The 19,734-nt window shown below is 39.7% G+C and overlaps 2 protein-coding genes across 2 annotated transcripts; both read left to right on the top strand.

Annotated features, from left to right (window-relative positions):
* The first annotated feature begins 1,009 nt into the window (after window positions 1–1,009).
* On the top strand, window positions 1,010–7,107 carry sirt7 (sirtuin 7). The gene is made up of 10 exons (XM_084368344.1): window positions 1,010–1,174; window positions 1,329–1,466; window positions 2,890–2,994; window positions 3,074–3,144; window positions 3,244–3,316; window positions 3,412–3,510; window positions 4,006–4,242; window positions 4,467–4,547; window positions 4,656–4,762; window positions 5,031–7,107. The coding sequence occupies exons 1-10, from the start codon at window positions 1,070–1,072 to the stop codon at window positions 5,233–5,235; spliced, it is 1,221 nt and encodes a 406-aa protein (XP_084224470.1). The 5' UTR covers window positions 1,010–1,069; the 3' UTR covers window positions 5,236–7,107.
* Window positions 7,108–7,800: 693 nt separating this feature from the next.
* pcyt2 (phosphate cytidylyltransferase 2, ethanolamine) lies at window positions 7,801–18,165 on the top strand. Its single transcript, XM_084345713.1, has 12 exons — window positions 7,801–8,104; window positions 10,931–11,019; window positions 12,453–12,614; window positions 12,735–12,886; window positions 13,274–13,315; window positions 13,456–13,594; window positions 13,694–13,776; window positions 14,089–14,166; window positions 14,683–14,748; window positions 15,747–15,812; window positions 16,616–16,704; window positions 16,821–18,165. Exons 1-12 carry the CDS (start codon window positions 7,980–7,982, stop codon window positions 16,936–16,938), a joined length of 1,209 nt encoding a protein of 402 aa, XP_084201839.1. The 5' UTR covers window positions 7,801–7,979; the 3' UTR covers window positions 16,939–18,165.
* The last annotated feature ends 1,569 nt before the right edge of the window (window positions 18,166–19,734 follow it).

Below are 19,734 nucleotides of genomic sequence, written 5' to 3'. Positions count from 1 at the left end.
CTGAACCTTTAAAGCTCTGCACTGTAACTGAAAAATGCTGAATGTAAGACTCACAGCAGACATTATGACATGTCATAGCAGGAAAGGCCCAGGTTTGATGAATCATACTAATTATGACTTGAATCCATTTGGAAATTCCAGTAAGCAGTGGTTCCTGTGGGTCATGTGATAGACCCTGCAAGATGATTATCACAGGAAAGCAGCAAAGATATATACAGTATATGCAAAATAAATGATAGTTTTCACATTTTCTTACAGTAATTACTGAATTACTGTATTAACAAAATTATTCTTTTACTAAAGGTTTACAGCTTGGGTTGCAAATATAGTTGAAATGCATATAGTCAGCATGCACAATACCAGAACCTGCTGACTAAAACGCCTAGCAGTACATGAAAGCAGCCATTATTAACGTTATTAATTGCACCTGTGCTTATGCTGCTATGGCATGGTGAAATTTGTCTTCCTACTGAGGTAATTATCTCAGTTGTTTTCATTTGTCAGTGTTTTTCCAGCTGTGCAATGTTAAATCTCAGCTTTGTAAGGTGCTCCGATGTTCAATTATTCAGTTCCTTCAGATGTATGTGCCTAATTCATTGCCTCCAAAAAACAGACCATCTCCAGATGTATTGGCACATATTGACCTCATTAGTATTAGAACAGAAATGTTAATATCCAGCTCCAGCTTAGTGTTACTGCAAATACTTGAATAGTGTGTTACTCCCAAGTGTTGCCTTAAATATTTTTCCTAGAGTTTTTAGATCACATGTCAGCCAAAACACATGTAAACCTTTACAATATTTTATCCTCGATGACTTTGGACCTGTTTTCTATGTTATTTATTTGTATATGTTTGGTAATAAACGTTTCTTAACACTTGAAAGTTGCTCTGAGGTTTGTGACAGCTGAGACTCATTAAAGACATGTACAGACTCCCGGCAGCAGGGGGCGCTGCTGGCTGTTTGCGTTAATGTTTATATAAACAACTTCCACCCCGGCTGTTGTTGGTCTGTGGTGCTGTGAGCAGTGTTTTGAATAGAAAGCGACCCCTCAGCTGATTTAAAACGGGATGGCAGAGGAGGCAGACACCGGTGTTTCTTCACGGTTGGAGAGGAAAGCGTTGCAGAAGACCAAAATACTGCAGCGAGAAAGCGAGAGGAAGATATTTAGACTGGTAAGACGAGGCAACAGTACATTAATAGCCTGTTTTTCCAGCTAGCTAGCAAGCTGCACCAAGCTAGCTGACTAAAGTAGCAGTATACTGTGCATGTAGTGTGTCTCAGCCGGTGAGCCTGACGAGATGTTTTCTGTCGTCCTGTTAAATGAAGGTGCGACGGGTCCTGAAGAAGCCGGAGGCTGAGCGGTCGGAGGATGAGGCCGCGGTGTTACTGCTGCACAAAGAGACTGTGGAGGAGCTCTGCAAGAGAGAAGTCCGCAGAAATGTGCTCAAGAGGAAACAGGACGAGGTGAGACAGTCAAGCTATTGTTCGCCTTTAAGCTAACTGGTCAGGGGGGGAATGAAAATGGTTTCTGGTTCAGTGACAGAGTCAGACAGGACTCCAGCAGGACTCTGTAATAGACTGTAAAGTCTACATGCAGTGTTGGAATGAAAACTTCCAAAAGTACAACACATATACTCCATTTCAAGTGAAAGTCTTGCATTCAAGATTTTACCCAAGTAGAGCACCAGTGGGTTAAACAAAATAATAAATATATTATTTTCAGAGCTTATTAATAGAACAAATGTTTATCTATGAGTAAAGAATGCCAGAATTAGCCAAAAGGCTGTTCTTCACCTGTAGTCCCCTGGCTTAGGTGATTAAAAGGCCTCCTAAAATACAACATAACAAAGGGGAAACAGAAAACAAGCAGACCACAACAAGGCCGAGACAAAACCAGGTACAAAACAAAAGTAACACAGGGCATGCAGTTTAAAGGTGCCCGGGGGATGAATCCTGTTGTTGGAGTGGACTTTCTTCTATTGCCACTATCAGGCTAAAATGTCTACTGACAAGACCAACAAGATCAACAAGACCCTGCAGTGAATGTTACTCGATACAACCATAGACAGACAGTATAAATTGTGGTTATAGTCTGTTTTGAATATGAAGCCAAGGCAAAAGTGCCTTAAACCTGCATTCTTTCTAATAGCCTGCAGGTGGTGACTCCACTGGTAATTTTGTAAATTGCAGTCCTATTTTACAATTCAGGAGGCAAGCTCTGTTAACATTTTCAAATCCGGACTGAAAACAAATCTATTTTCTGTTCATTACAACCTCTCCTGACTTCACCAGCTGGGAACTCAAATCACTGACTCATTTTTCTAACTTTCAATAATGTTAAGGATACACTGTATGATCCTTGTTTTTAATTACTCACCTCAACCATGTCCTCTCATTGACTCTTTTAACTGTGTATTTGTGTGTATGAGTGCTTATGAATGTGTGCATTTTTACATGTAATATTGTATGTTGCTGTTTTACTGACTTGTAAAGTGTACAGAGACTCTCTGGGTGATACGCACTTTAAATAAATTGAAGTTGAAGTTGATTTAGAGTAAATTAGACAAGCAGAGTATGGTTTAAGGCAGGGCCATCTTGTGATTGACAAGTCGCTATCACTTTGTGTCCTCAGGTTCTCAGTCAGATCCAAACAGGATGTAGATGTAGCAATGTCTAATCTCACGCACTCCACCCTCTCATCCAAATATCATCACTTCTGGCTAAAAAAAAACAAAACAAAATGGAAATGATCATAATGCCAGACGTGAAGCTTTAGAACAGGAGTCCTCAAACCACTGGGTGACTTCACAATAGGTTCAAACCTGGAAACAACAGAAGTGAGTGGTCATCAACATTAAACATCTTGGTTTTCCTCTTCTCTCTGCAGGTGTTTGATGATGCTGAAGAGCTGAAAAGTAAAGTCAGGCAGCTCGCTGTGGCAGTCAAACAAGCAAAACACCTGGTGGTTTACACCGGAGCTGGTATCAGTACGGTACGCCGATCTCTGAATCTTTCATTTTCATTTTGTTTTTAAACTTTCACAGTACTGATGATGATGTCTTTCCTTTCAGGCAGCTTCTATCCCAGACTACAGGGGCCCTAATGGGGTGTGGACACAGCTACAGAAAGGACGGACAGTCAGGTGAGATATGTTGTCTTTGCCGTCATGTGATTTTAGCTTCATTTCCTTTCCAGTTTAACTCCAACTGCTTTTATTCTTCTCGTTGCTCTTTACAAACAGCTCTTCTGACCTGAGTAAAGCTGAGCCAACCCTCACGCACATGTGCATTAGGATGCTTCATAAAGAAAACCTGGTATGAAAGGCTTCAATAAGTATCACATACTTGATGTTCCACTGTTATTTATGCATACTGGTATTTACCTACACTTTGTGTGTTCGTCTGTACAGGTAAAGCATGTTGTATCTCAAAACTGTGATGGACTTCACTTGCGTAGCGATCTACCCAGACAAGCTCTGTCTGAGCTTCATGGGAACATGTTTATTGAGGTGAGACACACACATATTCAGTGACTGACTCACACACAGCTGCTATCTACAGCATCCTCTTTCTAAGTACTCTGAAATGGAAAAAGTCCACCACTTTATTTTATTTTGATGGATCACTATCAACTAAATAGGGTCAGATCCATTTCTGGGACTTTGTGTGCTGTGTGTACACCAGCTGTTAAAAACAACCCAACATGCTCCAGAAAGTATGGTGATGTGCGTCAGTGAGCCGGTCAGTGAACAGGTCTCTGCTGTTGGTTTAAAACTCCTTTTGAGCTTCAGGCTGACGTTCAAACTGACTAAAACCCTCCTGCTACAACAGATCCAGCTTTCACCCATGTCTAAATTGCTTTTCTAATTTTTGCATAAGTGCACATTTTATAAGGAGGGGACACAAGCTGAGGATGAGGGAAAATTATTTTATATACCTGGGGAAGCTGTTTTCTAAAGAAAGTAAGTAACCCTGACATTCTGCGTTTTTCATCCTGTCCCCAGGTGTGTACATCCTGTTCCCCGGTCAGGGAGTACGTGCGTTTGTTTGACGTGACGGAGCGCACGTCGCTGCACCGTCACGGTACAGGCCGCAGGTGCAGCCACTGTAGCGGCGAACTCAGGGACACCATAGTGCACTTCGGGGAACGTGGGACCCTGGAGCAACCTCTAAACTGGAAGGGAGCTGCAGAGGCTGCCAAGATGGCAGACGTTATCCTCTGCTTAGGCTCCAGTCTGAAGGTAGGGTCAATCATAGATTGTAATGTTTACAATTAAATTTACAATCCTTCATTTAATTGTACTTACACAGACTGTATTTTTAATTGCATTTGATAACCTGAAAAGATTTGTTAGATGGAGATTTCAGGGACTTGTTTGTGAATATCATGTAAACACATTGATTGATTGTATTTGATGGCTCATTTTCTTGTAGCATCTTCACTCTCTGTTTCTGGCTCTTCTAGGTGCTGAAGAAATATGCTTGTCTGTGGGCCATGAACAGACCAGCGAGCAAAAGGCCCAAACTCTACATTGTCAACCTCCAGGTACACTTTGATTTCATATTTAGGTGATGATGCCAAAGAATTTGAATAAGATACAAATGGCGCTGTGTCAGTTTGGCGGATGATAATGTCGCTGTGGTCTTCTTCCAGTGGACGCCAAAAGACGACCTGGCAGTGCTGAAAATTCATGGCAAGTGTGATGATGTCATGGGCCTCCTAACGGAGGAGCTGAACATTCAGATTCCTGCTTATGACAGGTGAGGAGCATATGATGTAATTACACCTAATATACACACAAAACCCCCAATAACTTGTGTAAAATTAGCAATTCAGATAGACAAACATGCAGGCCTCCTCTTGCTGTCAGAGATGGTAGTAAAACATCTGTAAATTATTAGGAATGAGTATGACACTAATTTCAAACTGATTATTCATGCCCAGTCAATACTCTCTCCCTCACACACACACACACAACTTTACAACTTTTTGACGTTAAGCACACTTTCCCTCATTTTGTCTCATCAGGGCGAAAGACCCCATCTTCAGTCTAGCCACACCTCTGCAGCCAGAGGAGGTCGACAGCTGCACCCGTGAGGTCATAGCTCCCGCTAATGGGCAGGAGGACTGCTCACCTGAGCCTGGGGAGCAGGCGGAAGAAGCCACAGCCGTGCAGGGCGGCTGGTTTGGGCGAGGCTATGGCAAAGGACGGAAGAAAAAGAAAGCTGCTTAATCCAGGCAACTTTATTGATACATATGGTGTTGTTGGACTTTCAACTTTAGGGTGCTGTTCTTTGCATTGGTATTATTGTGTGTGTGTGTGTGTGTGTGTGTGTGTGTGTGTGTGTGTGTGTGTGTGTGTGTGTGTGTGTGTGTGTGTGTGTGTGTGTGTGTGTGTGTGTGTGTGTGTGTGTGTCAGGAAAAATAAGTATTTGCCATTTGAAAATGGCACTTTGCACCATGGACATCGTGATCGTGTTTTGTACAACATTCATATTTTTTGTAACAGCAAAATCTAAAAATGGCTTGGGTTATGCTACCTTTTAAGCTAGCTGTTGTTAAAAGAGGTAATTATTAGCCCATTACAGCTAGCATAGCCTGCAAGACAAACTTTGATTAGTCAAAACTATTTAAAAGATTTGGCTATTTTTAGTGTCTTACACTCACATCCCTTAAGCTTAACGTGCCAAACACACAACATTCACTGATCAGCCACACCATTAAAATCACAGGCAGGTGAGGTGATAACATTGACCATTTCTTTGTAATGCAGTGTTATGCTGGTAAACATTGGGTTCTGCCACATATGTGAGTGTTACTTTGATATGTACCACCCCCAGCAGGACACTGCGCCCTGCCACACAACAAAAACTGAAAAGAATTGAACAGGGGGACGTGAAAAAGACCTTAGCTGTCGATCAAGCCTCCAAATGATGGGACAGAGCTGTTTTGGAGACACGATGGGGAACTACACAGTATTAGCAGTGGGTTTTAATTTAAAGTGGCTGCTCAGTGTGTACTGTCAAAGCTTCAATTACTGGATACGAGGAGTGACAAGTTTATATGAAAAGGCATCAAAAACCCAAAAGATAGTATTGAAACACCTCCTGTAGCATTATTCATTTGTCCACTGTTCCTCTGTAAGCCCTGCATAACACAGACTCATATAACTCATATAACAGTGTATAGCCTACAGATGGTAAAAGGGCCTCTGAATACAAGATTTTTGATGGGGTATCGCTTTAAACTCAGAATTAATTACTAAGTTGGTTATTGTTGCTTTATAGACGCTAATATATATATATATATATATAACGTAAATGAGAATACTGAAATAAGTGACTTGTTGTTTACAAGTGGTAAATGTTAGAACAGCAGCAGCAGAAGACTAGTGGACACTTTTTGATTTTGTGCTGGAGGTCAAACATTTTTTACATGTATTGCTTAGAGGTAATTATTTTTGTAGTTTATTTTCAAACATTTAAATGTACATTGTTGAATGTACCTTGTTAATACAGCTTATTTGTGTTGAGGTTTTTTTGATAGGAACTTTGTTTTACTGAAATTATTTCCTGAACTCGCAGTCGATCTTCACTCTGCTGTTGCTTATCCTCAGGTTTGCAGGCTACGTAGTACAGCTGCTACCGTACCTTGGTTTACTCAAGTTGTTGAATTTGCCTATGTTTACATTTTTATCTTAACTTTCCTGCAGACTTGGCAGATAATCTGCTGTTGTCACAACTTTGTCTACAGCAAAGTAACAAGGAAAAGTGATTTTGGAATTTTTAGTTGAATTTTCATTAATTTTTACTTTGTGTCAGGTTACTGTAAGTTACTGTTTACTTAAATGATTGGAAATGCCCAAATGTGTGTCTATTAATTTGTCTCAGGAAGATTTCTTGAAAATATTATTATTATTAACGTCATCCTGTACCATAAGTGTCGGAGGGTTTAAAAGAATGGACTAGCCATGATAAGCTATTGTTCAGCATTCCTAAAACTCCAACCAGTGGAACTGGTTCTTTAGTTCTCATTGTATTTTACAAAAAAGAAAAGAAAAATATTATGTGATGTTTTTGAGACAATAAAGTGTTTCCCATTTGCATATTTCTGTACTGGCCTTTGCTTTAACTGATTAATAATAATATTATAGTACACTTGTTTTATAGACTTTATGAATTTTGAATTGTTTGTTTCTTGAATATTTTTTTAAATTGCTCAAAATGTTTAATTTATTCAATGTAAAAGGATTTCCATTTTAAATATAGACTATTTGAATAGATATCTGAAACACACTTAACCTACTTGGCAGGTACTATTGAAGGATATGACAGTCTGTGTAAATACTGTGCCTGTTTGTTAAGGAGTTACCTTCTGTTATTCAACTTGTTTTACTGCAACTCATTCCCCAAGGCATCACAGTGTGAAATAACGAACTTTCTAGCCTTAGCACCAGCATCAGTGGTGGGAGAAGTATCCAAATCCTATTGGCAATGTCACAACGTAAAATACTCCAGGAAACTTGTCACAAAAATAATCTATTAAGTTATATTATTATACAATAATTCAACTTATCTTTTAAAATAATCATACAAAATATTGATCTGCAGAAAAATGTAAGCAGAGCTGTTTGTTTTTGTAGGTTGGAGTAAAAGGAACAAAAGCCGTCTGAAATGTAATGGAGTAAAAGTACACAGTGCATTCCGCTGCGGGGAGCGGCGCTTTATAGACTGCATGTGGTCACGTGACAGACGTGATTATGCAATGTGTACGTCAGCGTGAGAGGATTCGTTCGATGTGACGTAGTAGTCTTGGAGGCGTTGGCCGGTGTCACTCTGGCTTATGTGAAAAACCCGAGACGGAGCAGACGTCCTTTTTAAATAATTTGTGAGCGAAACCGAATCTGACCGAGCCAGATACTTTAACTTTTAGTTTTTATTTGCGCTACCTCATAGTAATTTACCTGAACCTGACGAAATGTTCAAAAACGGTCACCACGCCACCGACGACCAGCGGGATGAAGCCGGTCGCAGTAAGCCGGGTGGTTCAGTGTGCAGCCCGGAGAAAAGGAAGCGCGTCGTCCGGTTGTGGTGTGACGGCTGGTGAGTCTCCGTGCCTGTCATTGACTTACTTTCGGTGCTGGTTAATAAACTTTTCACACTTCGTTGTCCTATACGCGGTCATTTTGTAACTTATAACATATCAGGAATAACCAATGGGGGGGGTAGCATGCTAATGTTAGCTAGCTACTTGCATTAGCAGGTAGTAACATAGCAACAGGAGTATAACCATTCAATCTTCCATAACTAGCTTAACTACAGTGTTAGGTAAAGCTAACGTTACTTCCCCACAAAGTGACCTAATTGTTGTTATTTTAGAGTACAAAAAATATATCCTCATGTTATATTTATGATTGCAGCCCAGCCCAAATAATTAACGTCATTAACGTTATTGTGTTTGTTTAAGAAAGCCCTAGTTCCTCAGAAAACTAGCTAATAGCCTAACGATCTTCTTGCACAATGGCTGTCATCATATAATATATGTTATTATCAGTTTTTATGGCTTGGGGTGAGTTAGGGACAAGGTCCTCCCTTATACTAACCTCATAGTAAGGCTGAGGTCATGAATGATCATTTGAAATGTGTATGAAACTTTAACCAGACAGAACTGAACCTATGATTATTAAAGGTGAACTATAGCTATAGATGAAAACCTAAGGTGTTAGATTAAAAGTTGCAAGCATGTCTGAATTTCCTACAGCTGGCCCAGAAGAAAAGTAAGAGTGCTTTTATATGCATTTCTAATGAAAATTGGTCAATCATCCAAACCAGATGTGCAGCCTGTAGATTAAATCAATCTACACTCTCTCATATGTGAAATCCAGCTGTTAATACAACCAAGGTTGTCATCAATGTTGGCCCTCAGAATTGATCAAAAGATTACTTAAGGACATTTATCCTTACCTTTCTGTCTATTTTTCTGTCTGTCTGTCATTCTGATATAGACATCTGGGAGTTATTTTTGGCATTCAGAGCCAATTCATGTGTCCAACAGCCATATCTGTTTTCTGTTTTTATTGTTATCTAGACCCTGCTGTCACACCATTGGACTACTAGGGAAAAAACTGATCCTCATGTGATGTAGCTGCAGCTGAGGGGACAACCAACTCCTAATGTGCAATGCATACGTTCATTTCTGGACTCACTTCCTGCACAAGGAAGTGGTCAAGTTGCTGATAACTAGTCTGACATGACCCGTCTCATGTGGCGGTTATAAATAACTAACATAGTGAACATGTCGTTCAGTGTGATGCAACAGTGGTGTGTTGGTGTGGTGGGCAGGGGTTCCTTCTGTTTGGGGGGTTACAGGGGGATATATTGAGACACATTAAGACAAGGGTGAGATGGAGGGTAATATAATGAGACTGTTCATTTTGCCAGAGTAAACAACAAATGTCCAAAACCCAAACAAGTATCAGCTGCAAATAAAAAACGCTGTCTACTTTTTGTTTGATTGCTCTATTGACTGACTTAGAAATGCAATGCATGTAGATTTGCAGGCCACTGAAAGCTGTAAAAGATGGTATTTTCTGGCTCCATGTAAATAACTTTTAGACATTATTTAGTGTTTTGACAGCTGGAAAACATCTTCGGGTAAATAATCTCACAGTACACCTAAAAGAAAATTAGGCATCACTTTGATGTGTTTCTTTTTGTTTCTCTTGGAGCAATAACACTGTTATGAAGTTGACACTCAATTCTGCTAAATTATTAAAGGTTACACACTGATCTGCATAAACATCACTCTGAAAAAGATAGATTTACCACTGGGAGCATACTGTAGTGTCTAACCGATCCCGCCCAGGCAAGGTGGGGGATGTTGGGGGATTATTGTTGTTAAGGGTATTCGGACTAGCAGCTTGTGGTAATGTCATTATAGAAGAGAGGTTTGCCCACTGTAAGTACAGAGACTAATGGGCTCTTTTATTGAAGTTGGTCTGATCTTTTGGAAATAACCTGTGTTCAGAAAATGTTGAAACAGAGGCCTAAAGGAAAGTGGCCAGGCACTTGCTTTCCCTCCCTTAACTGTCAGTTAAATGTTATTTGAGCTGTCTTGGATTGGCACAAATGTGTAATGTGAACCCACTTTTGCTCATAAATGATTTAAACAGTTTTCTTTTCTAAGGTGTCCTTACCATCAGCTGCTTTTGCTGTTCAGTCTATGGTTAAACTGGACAGTCATGTCTGTAATATGAGTGTTTTGAAGCTATAGGAATGTGAAGCTGCAGGGTGCTGAACAAAAGCATATTTTCATCAAAACCAGATCAAACTGTAACTGAGTATAACATTTTTGTTAAAGTAAATATAACTATGAATTACATCATTACTTTCTTTTTTCCTGTGGTTTGAATCAGCAAAGAACGTTATAATAAGAGAGGAAAACTCTAGAAAACAGTAGGCCTTAATTTTACTGGTTACTGTCATTCCGGTTACTGAATGACAGAAAGCAAATAAACATTAGCAAACTGCACACGGGTGTCTCTGATCATTACCTTTGGCCCAGTAACCTTTATCATATTCCCTCACCATGTTAAAATCTCTTATCAGTCTTTGTTTTGGGATATACACTGCTTGACTTGAAGATCATATTTTGGTTAACAGCAAAGACCTGACACTGTTGTACTGTGCAATGTCTCCATAAAAAGAGATTAAAGATAAGAGTGTAAAACAATAAAGCAGGGTAACTGGCCTGTCAGAGCTATCTTACATTAAATGAGCTAATTCTCAAGGCCACATCCTTTATTGTTGTTTGTGTTCAACCGTTTGTTAATGTCTTTTTTGTTCTCTGTAATGTTTTGTTTAAGTACTCAAAGTATCTATTGATTTTCCTGCTAATGACATTGTCGTCTCTTCTTCCTGTCTCCACAGTTATGACATGGTGCACTACGGTCACTCCAACCAGCTGCGGCAGGCCAAAGGCATGGGAGATTACCTCATAGTCGGAGTGCATACAGATGGTAAGACACATTATGTTGTGGATGCTTCTATGAAAAGTTTTTTTTTTTTTCTCAACTTGATAACCTTTTTATAATGCAATGTAAGACACTGATGCAAGCTATAAACCTTAATATTGCTGCGGTCTTGACAATCAGTTTACTTTGCTTTAAGTAAACTGATTTTAAATCAAGATTCTTCACTTCATTCAGTGGAGGAATAAAGCGAAGAAAGTCATATCCTCCTCCAATTAGGGTTGCAGCGTCACTATTAACAGTTTCAAGGTATACTGTAATCTGAAAATTCATCGTTATTATACTGTGTGCATTTGCTTATCTATGGTTTTGAAATCTACCATATTAGTGTAAATATTATAGTAAATATAATAATATATGTTGAAAATTGAATAAAGCTTTTGTTCATCCTCAAAAATTCTTCTATTTTCATTCCTTTAAGGGTCAGTGTAACTGAAACTATGATATTTTCTCAGATGGTTATTGTACCCTGAAAATCTCCCACCACTGCAACCCCACTGCCAATACAAAAGATTTCCATCAGTTATAACCATAAACATCAGAAGACAAAGCAAACGAGAATAACAAAAGCAGGTAAAAGAAACATGACATGAAAAAGGGAACTTATAGTAACTTACCCCTAGATTCCACAGGGGACCATCATGGCTGCTTTACAACTGCGATACGATCGCCGGAGCTGATCGCGGCCGTTCTAGTCAATGCTCATGTTTCCACCAGCACGTCTCAGCAGCGTCCCACAAGCTGCTCTCTGCTCTGCCTCGCAGAGAATACGCGGCCAGTCTATTTTTTACGGCGATGGACGACTGAACAGAGCAGATTGTGCCGGGCAGGAAGTCACGCACAGTAACAGCATAGTACAAAATAAAACACCCTGTACCGTCGGGATCATGTTTCACATGGAATATTTAAGTATGTAGCCTACTCACCCATGGTAGAAGCATAAAAATCAAGGAGAATGGGACAAAATAAGCAAAATCTGAGGAGGTCTACTATATCAGCCGGCAGCACGCTCTGCCTCTGTAACGCTCTCGGTGGGATATGCAGTCACATAGAGAACGGAGCAAAATAGCGTTGCACATGTAACGTCATAGTCACGCACCCGATGGAAACTAGGAGTTACACTTCTCATACAATCACTAAACCAGTTGATTTTTACATTGTTGTACATTGTTAGTCTCGAAGCTTGGTTTTAAATCAAGACATAATCCACATCTTTTAACCTGTTAATAATATAATATATAAATATATATTTTTCACATTAATAAGCACATGTCATGGTAAACTGGACTGTGTGTAACAGTGTAACTAATCAAATGAGTCTCCACTATGTACACTATGTGCTGTTGGATGCAGATGCTCTAATACAGATGTTAGTGATGTGCTAATAATTAACATTAGCTTACCTCTTACTTCTCTCAAAGCTGAGATTTCCAAGCACAAGGGTCCTCCAGTCTTCACTCAGGAAGAACGCTACAAGATGGTGAGGGCCATTAAATGGGTGGATGAGATAGTCGAAGGTGCGCCTTACGTCACCACCCTGGAGACTCTGGACAAGTACAACTGTGACTTCTGTGTGCATGGAGGTGAGTCTGTTTAAGGCTGCTCTTTGAATCATATTTCCTGTCGTGTATCATGTGATGCACATGTTGTAAACAAGTCTGCAGTTGTGAGGATGGGCTAATGTCATTGTTTATGTTTACCAGATGACATCACGCTGACGGTCGATGGTAAGGACACATACGAAGAGGTGAAGCGTGAGGGACGGTACCGGGAATGTAAACGCACACAGGGCGTCTCCACCACTGACCTGGTGGGTCGAATGCTTCTCATGACCAAAGCCCATCACAGCAACATGGTGAGTTAAGATGTGTTTATACTCAATGCAAAGCATTGACAGCATTTGGTTTTTATTTGATGTTCAGTGGAAGAGTTACCCATTGATAGCACTGCTGCAATACAAGATGGATGTATCATATGTGATTCTTCTTTAATTACATTCACCTCAGTAACTGTTTATATTCTTTCATCAACTTTTTAATATAGAGCAATGACAGGCCTTGCATGTACTTACAGAGCTAGTACTGCAGCTATATGCAAAGGCTTCATAGCTATACTGTAACTTTTTAATGCACACATATTATTCACTCTTTAGTGTCTCTGTGTGTGTAGTCATTATCTAGTGTATGAGCAATGGTGTAATTGTTTGTTTTGCTGTTTTTTCATCTTTTCTCCTGTTGTGCAGGATAATCCAGATTACCAGCAGCATACAGACAACTTTGGGAAGGTTAGTAGAATGAGTTTTGTTTTAGTCAAAGCTTGTAATTTAAATGAATCCTTATGAAAAGGTATATGTTAGCAGTGGAACATCTTTCCCAAAGCATTTTCCCAGTGAGATAAATACTTGTGTCTTTTCTTGTGTTCAAGGGTCCTAAAGGCCACAGTCCATGGACGGGAGTGTCTCAGTTCCTCCAGACGTCCCAAAAGATCATCCAGTTTGCCTCAGGAACGGAGCCGCAGCCCGGAGACACCATCATCTATGTGGCCGGGGCATTCGATCTCTTCCGTATCCTTATCATGCAGAAAATGACCACAACTGAGTTATGAACACTGGTAGAGTCTTTTCTGTGTTATTGTTGTTGCCTTGACCACAAATTCCTTGCAGACATTGGCCATGTTGACTTCTTAGAGATGGTCTATAAGCAGGCAGAGAGACCCTACGTCATCGTCGGTCTGCACTTTGACCAGGTACACCTGATTTCCAACATCTGCTAACATGCATCTCAGCAAAACATTCACTTAATGTTCACTTAAGGGACAGAACTCGTCCTTGCTGCATCAGCGGTTTTCAAAAGAAAGATTTGAAACAAGTTAAGAGCAGCTCAGACTTTTATGGTAAGGCAACAAAGAAACCCCTCTTAACTATTTGCAATTATGGTGGTCTTGGAATTTAAGATCACGCTACTTTATATGATTCAAGTATGTTGGCTGAATATCTAAAAGGTTAAAATGTAAGTACTAACGTCATGAAGTACTAAATGATCTGTTTATCCTCTTCAGGAAGTAAATCGGTACAAGGGGAAAAACTATCCAATCATGAACATCCATGAGAGAACACTGAGTGTCCTTGCCTGTCGAGTGAGTTCAAGCACACACACACACACACACACACACACACACACACACAAAGACCTCTAAATGTTCAGCACAGTGGGGTGTATTTCTAGCTTGAATACTCCCAGTGCTGCAGGCTGAACTTGGCTCTGTTCCCCTCATTCCTGCTGGTCAGCTATCAGTCTAGAACAATGAGTCTCTGTGCCCCCATCTGCACTGTGTGTGTTTGTGTTCAAGTTAAACCAACTTATGAGAACATAACACAAACCAAACATGTTACACAATCCTAAACCGCTGAATTGCTGTGCTCTGCCATCAGTTTCCCTCAATGCTTGATGATGCTGTTACGAATTAGCCAGGATTTAAGAACAGTAAAAACACCTTTGATTTTGAGCTGTGCTTTACCTAAAAAGGTGCTCATCAGCTGAACTTAAACAATTAATGACATCAACTGATGTGAAGCATTAGCATGAATAGTTTAATAATTATAAAACTTAAACCGGGCTTTAATTTGCTATCCTCTTCCCTGTCTCTCTATAGTATGTGTCAGAGGTGGTGATTGGTGCACCGTATGCAGTAGGCAAAGACCTGCTCGATCATTTTAAGGTGAGTTGCCTTTGTTTGACATTACATCTTATCATGTGTTTATGTTTAGATCTTTATTTAACCAGGATGGTCCCTTCAGTTTGAAAATTCATGAGCCGAAGTGTTGCTTTCCACAAACTAAATCTATTCATTAAAAAAGTTGCACTGTTTCAGTCCTTAAACCGTCCACTTGTAATTGAATTTTGACATTGGTGCTTTGCTTTGTATATATGAGGGGAGACAAGATGGTCGCACATGAAAGACACCCTCATAAATGAAGGAGGACGACCGGCACATTTTCCAATATAAATCTCAGTGATGTGTAAATTATAGCCAGTGAACTGTGAGTTAGTTGACACAATTTGTAAGCAAAGTACGACATATGCATTACATTGATGGAGGCATTAGTTCATCTTCTAAGTATAATACCAGAAAAAAATATCAGCTACTTGTCTTTTATCAGGCTTTAAATGTCACTTAACTCAAGTTTTTGAAAACGAACTGAAATTTATGTACAATGTAAATTACAAAAAGGCCCAATACTGAACCATGTGGCGCCCCCTTGTGGACAGTTTAAATACCACAAGAAAAAAACTCAACTCGAACACATTCAGATCTGTCACATACCCTGTAGGTAAGTCAATATCACAGCCTTATTGTTATCCAGCTTTACATTCCTTAGATAAATACAAACACATTTGTCATTGACACACTTGCACCAGTTGCTACCTAAAGTGCCTCTTCAAAGACTAGTTCATATGAGGAATGTGTGAGGATAAATAGTCTTTATTATAAAAAGTTAATAACGAGTTTACATTGGTGATGCTGAGAGTAGACAACCAGATAGTATACAAAAAAACTTTAATGTTACTGTGAGAAAGTCAGAACAGACCAGGCCATCTACCAGCATAGGGCTTCTCAGTAAGGGCACTGAAATGCATTTACATACTGGACAAATATTATTTATAGGTCTACACTTGATTGTTGGTTTAACTAAGTGTGATTGTGTGATTGTGCAGGTGGACCTGGTGTGTCATGGCAAGACGGAGGTGTTTCCAGACAAGGATGCATCAGACCCCTACGCTGTGAGTACAGGCTCCTCTTGTCTCTTTCAGTAACGCCTGCACGATTGTACTGCAATTACATGATATATGTGTTTTGAGAATTTTTAGATTATTTTAAGGTCAAAATATTCTGCTGGTCATCAGTCTGATTCATACTGAGGCAGTGTTGTGTTGTGTTGTGTTTTGAAGAGCACACTAAATTGACTCCCAATATTCCTTAGCAACAGTGTGTATCTCTGTAGGAAACACACAAAGCAATGAGCAGAGGAGAAATCGTACAGATGAATACCGCAAAGTAATTAGAGGTTTAATTACATGGTAACACTTTATAATAACCGTCATTAAAAAATGGAACATTTATATTTCCAGTTAATTAAACTTCAGTTAATATTTTACTGTTAACAAGCTTTATAAATAACTTATGAAGCAATTGTTTATTGTAAACTTGCAGCTGATGTTTCATAAATTAATGCTACTGATATCATCAAAAACTGGATTTGTATTAATGGCACAATTCAAATGCTCTGGTTTAACTAAAGAAAATAGATGTGACTGTCATGAGTGACAAAGTATAGTCTTAACAGACGGGTTATCAAATTGTATTGGGTTTTTCATTTTGAAACTATCTGTGTGTGAGACACTGGACTCATTCATTCATGCTCCTTAAGTTGTTACACAACACCTTATCAGAAGAGTCTACGTTGTTGGTCCAAATCTGACACAACTTCAAGGCATTAAGTGCTTTATTGCTCCATTCTATCCTAATTGTTGATAATAAGAGGGGATCTTTGGCTTTGATGTGGCCATTTATGTTCTGCCCTCAGGAGCCAAGGAAGAGAGGGATCTTCAGGACCATCGACAGTGGGAACAATCTCACCACTGATGACATTGTCCAGAGGATCATTGAAAACAGGTCAGGGACTGTCATCTTCATCTGCCTTTTATTTCTCTCTTTATAGGTCATTTTGACTCTTTACTGTTTTTACGTTTTCATCTCAAATTTGTTATCGTCATCTTGCGTGTCCTCAGGCTGCAGTTTGAGGCCAGGAACCAAAAGAAGGAGGCCAAGGAGATGGCGGTGATCGAGGCGATGAAGAAGAGAGAGCAACAGGATCAGAGTGAAGCTGCAGCCCAGGCTGCTCACTAGTGAGACCTCAGATCTGATTCTGTGTCTGATTTACTCGTCCTGGTACACACAGCTTTAAGAGGGTGGACTCAACTGACCCAGATTGACGGTCCATGTTAAACTGGGCCTGTCTCAGTGGAAAGACTCAGGAGGAGGGACAGACGGTGTCTACTAGTCCACTGGGGGAATCCTGCTTTGAATATTTGGTGTTGCAGTGTGTCCTACATGCTGCTGGGTTAGCTTCTCTCTGTCTTCATCTATACAGACTACTGCAGCCGACGGGGATTAGAATAGATCTGCCTTGACATGAACACAAAGAATCCAAACGCATAACATGTTCTATGATTTAACCTGCACAGTACCTTTAAACCCCTCGTCCTCCACAGAAAGCTTTTTAATGTTATCTTCTATCATGTATCATATATGTCCCAAGACTCACACACTGCGTGTTCCTGTAAAGGCGTACAAGTGGTATATTAAGTTTGTAATAAGCCATAACTTATTGACAAAATGTTAACGTCATTGTCAGTTTTGTTTCTAGATTTTATGCCATATAGGTTTTTAATGATCAGTCTTAGCAGTGTCATTAATAAAGTTGAATGTGGTCTATTTTATTATACACTTAGAAAACGTTGATTTATTTTAATTTCTCTCACTATGTTTTAGTTCATCCTGAAAAAAAAAACATTTTTACTGCAGGAATTGATCTGTGAACTGGTCTTTTAATTTCACCTGTGGATTTTAACTTCCTGAATTTGCACCGAGCGTTTGTGTGTATGTGTGTGTGCGCATGAGTGAGAGAGAGTTGAGTGAGGTTAGTGAGTTTGTGCGCTGTAAATGACAGTAGTGCCTCATTCCCAAAGCTATACTGTTTAACTAATTTAAGGGCTGTGACTTGTATAAACATTTCTAAACTACCAGCGTGACTCTGTAGCGGTTGCTAAAGTTGTTCTTTCTTCAGTCTTCTTTCAAAAAAATGTGTTTTAAAAAACTAGAATTACATTTTTGTTAAACTGCTTCTGCAAACTTTTGTAGATTGAAGAAGGATGTTCCTGTTGCTATATGGGGGCATATTATACTTGGAGATGAATTGTTAATGTTGTGAGACTGTGTGTCTGTGGGATGGAGGCAGGCTGAGAAATAAATAAGTTTCTAAATATTAGATGTTGGGACTTTTCACAACTTTTCAATCACTATACTGCAATGTGTAAATTTCCCTTTTAATAAATAAAAAGCTAATAAGGCAAAGTGTCATCTGATGTCTGTTTTACAGCGGCAGCAGCAGCGTGATGCGTGCAGCCTGATGACAGAGATCTTTGTTGGATCAGCACATACTCACGGTTCACTGAGTCAGTGAAATGAGGCCGCAGCCACTCAGAAAACTGCTAAATCCGACGGTCCTGTCTCATTCACTCTGCTCTCAGATTGGAACAAAAACTGCAAACCGTCATTCAGCGTCATTACAAACATAAAGAGCCTCTAATCCACCGACCAGAGCCCCCCGGAGGAGCTCCTGCAGGAAGGATCCAATCACTCAGCTGACGGACATTACAGATCATGTTCTGCACAGATACTGACACAGCAAGATCTCGCTCTCCACATACATTTGGTCTGAGAAGTGTTTTTAAACAGCTCTGGTCTTTGGTGAATTAAACCAAACCACACCTACTACAGTTACAAATATGATTTGGACAAAGAAAATAAATAAATGAATAGACTGAATAACATTAACATTAAAGGATAAATTTACCCAAAAATCAAAATTCAGTCATTATCTATTCACCTCAATATTGATCGAAAGTCAGGTGAAGTTTCGTTGTCCACAAAACATTTCTGGAGCTTCACAGCAAAATGGCATGGCAGCATTCTCCTGAACAGCTGAAGTAGATGGGGACTTGTTTTGAAATAATGTAAAAGACTCCAGAAGCCAAAAGATTTCAACTTGATTTGAAAAGACGTCATTTACACACTGAAATCTTTAGCTACTAAGCTAAAAGCGTGGATGTGTGTGTAGATAATTGGGGATCTTGGGGCCTTTTTTAGTCGTTCTTAACATTTTAAAACAAGTCTCCATCTACTTCAGTTGTTCGGGACAATGCTGCAACGCAGGTTTGCTGTAAAGCTACAGAAATTTTTTTCGTGGACTATGAAACTTCACCTGACTTTCCATCAGCATTGAGTTTTCATTTTTGGGTGAACTGTTCCTTTAAAGGACCAAGCGAGAGAATATACTGCATATTACAGAATAAATGTTCATTTTATCCAATGGTTTATGCTTTCCCCCTTCAGGCCTCTGAAAAATCGTCCAAATAAGTCAGATCCCAGAAGAAATCAAATCTGGTTGAATAACTCATGACCACCACAGGTATTTCTCACTTGTGATGAAGCCTCTTGTCAGGACTGTGGATGTGCACATGCTGCTGGCTTGTCAGCTATCTGTCTCAGTATCTGTTAGTTTTGTTGCAGGACCAGTTCAATCTTTATCACCCTCATTAGTACGTCGATGTTGAAGGTATCACATACTGTACATAGCTGAGCTGCTGTGATCAGCCAAGAAGAATGGGAAACACCTGTGTGGTATGCAGAAGCTTTAATTTATAGCAAGGCGCCAAATTAAATGATATAAATTGAAATTGATTAAAATAAGTGTGCGTAATTGAGAACATCCACCCAGAAATACATGTGATCTGTTTTCTGAGCACGCACAGGTGAACTACATGGATTTGCGCACTCAGCACTTTTGTCCCCCGCACGTCACTTCCCAGGAAGGGAAGTCCAAAAACTTTTCCATCTGGGCAGCAGCAGCAGGCTGCAGTG

This window comes from Pagrus pagrus (genome assembly GCF_965226575.1).
Source record: "Pagrus pagrus genome assembly, chromosome: 2".
Taxonomy (NCBI): domain Eukaryota; kingdom Metazoa; phylum Chordata; class Actinopteri; order Spariformes; family Sparidae; genus Pagrus; species Pagrus pagrus.
This window is presented reverse-complemented; position numbering and strand designations above follow the sequence as displayed.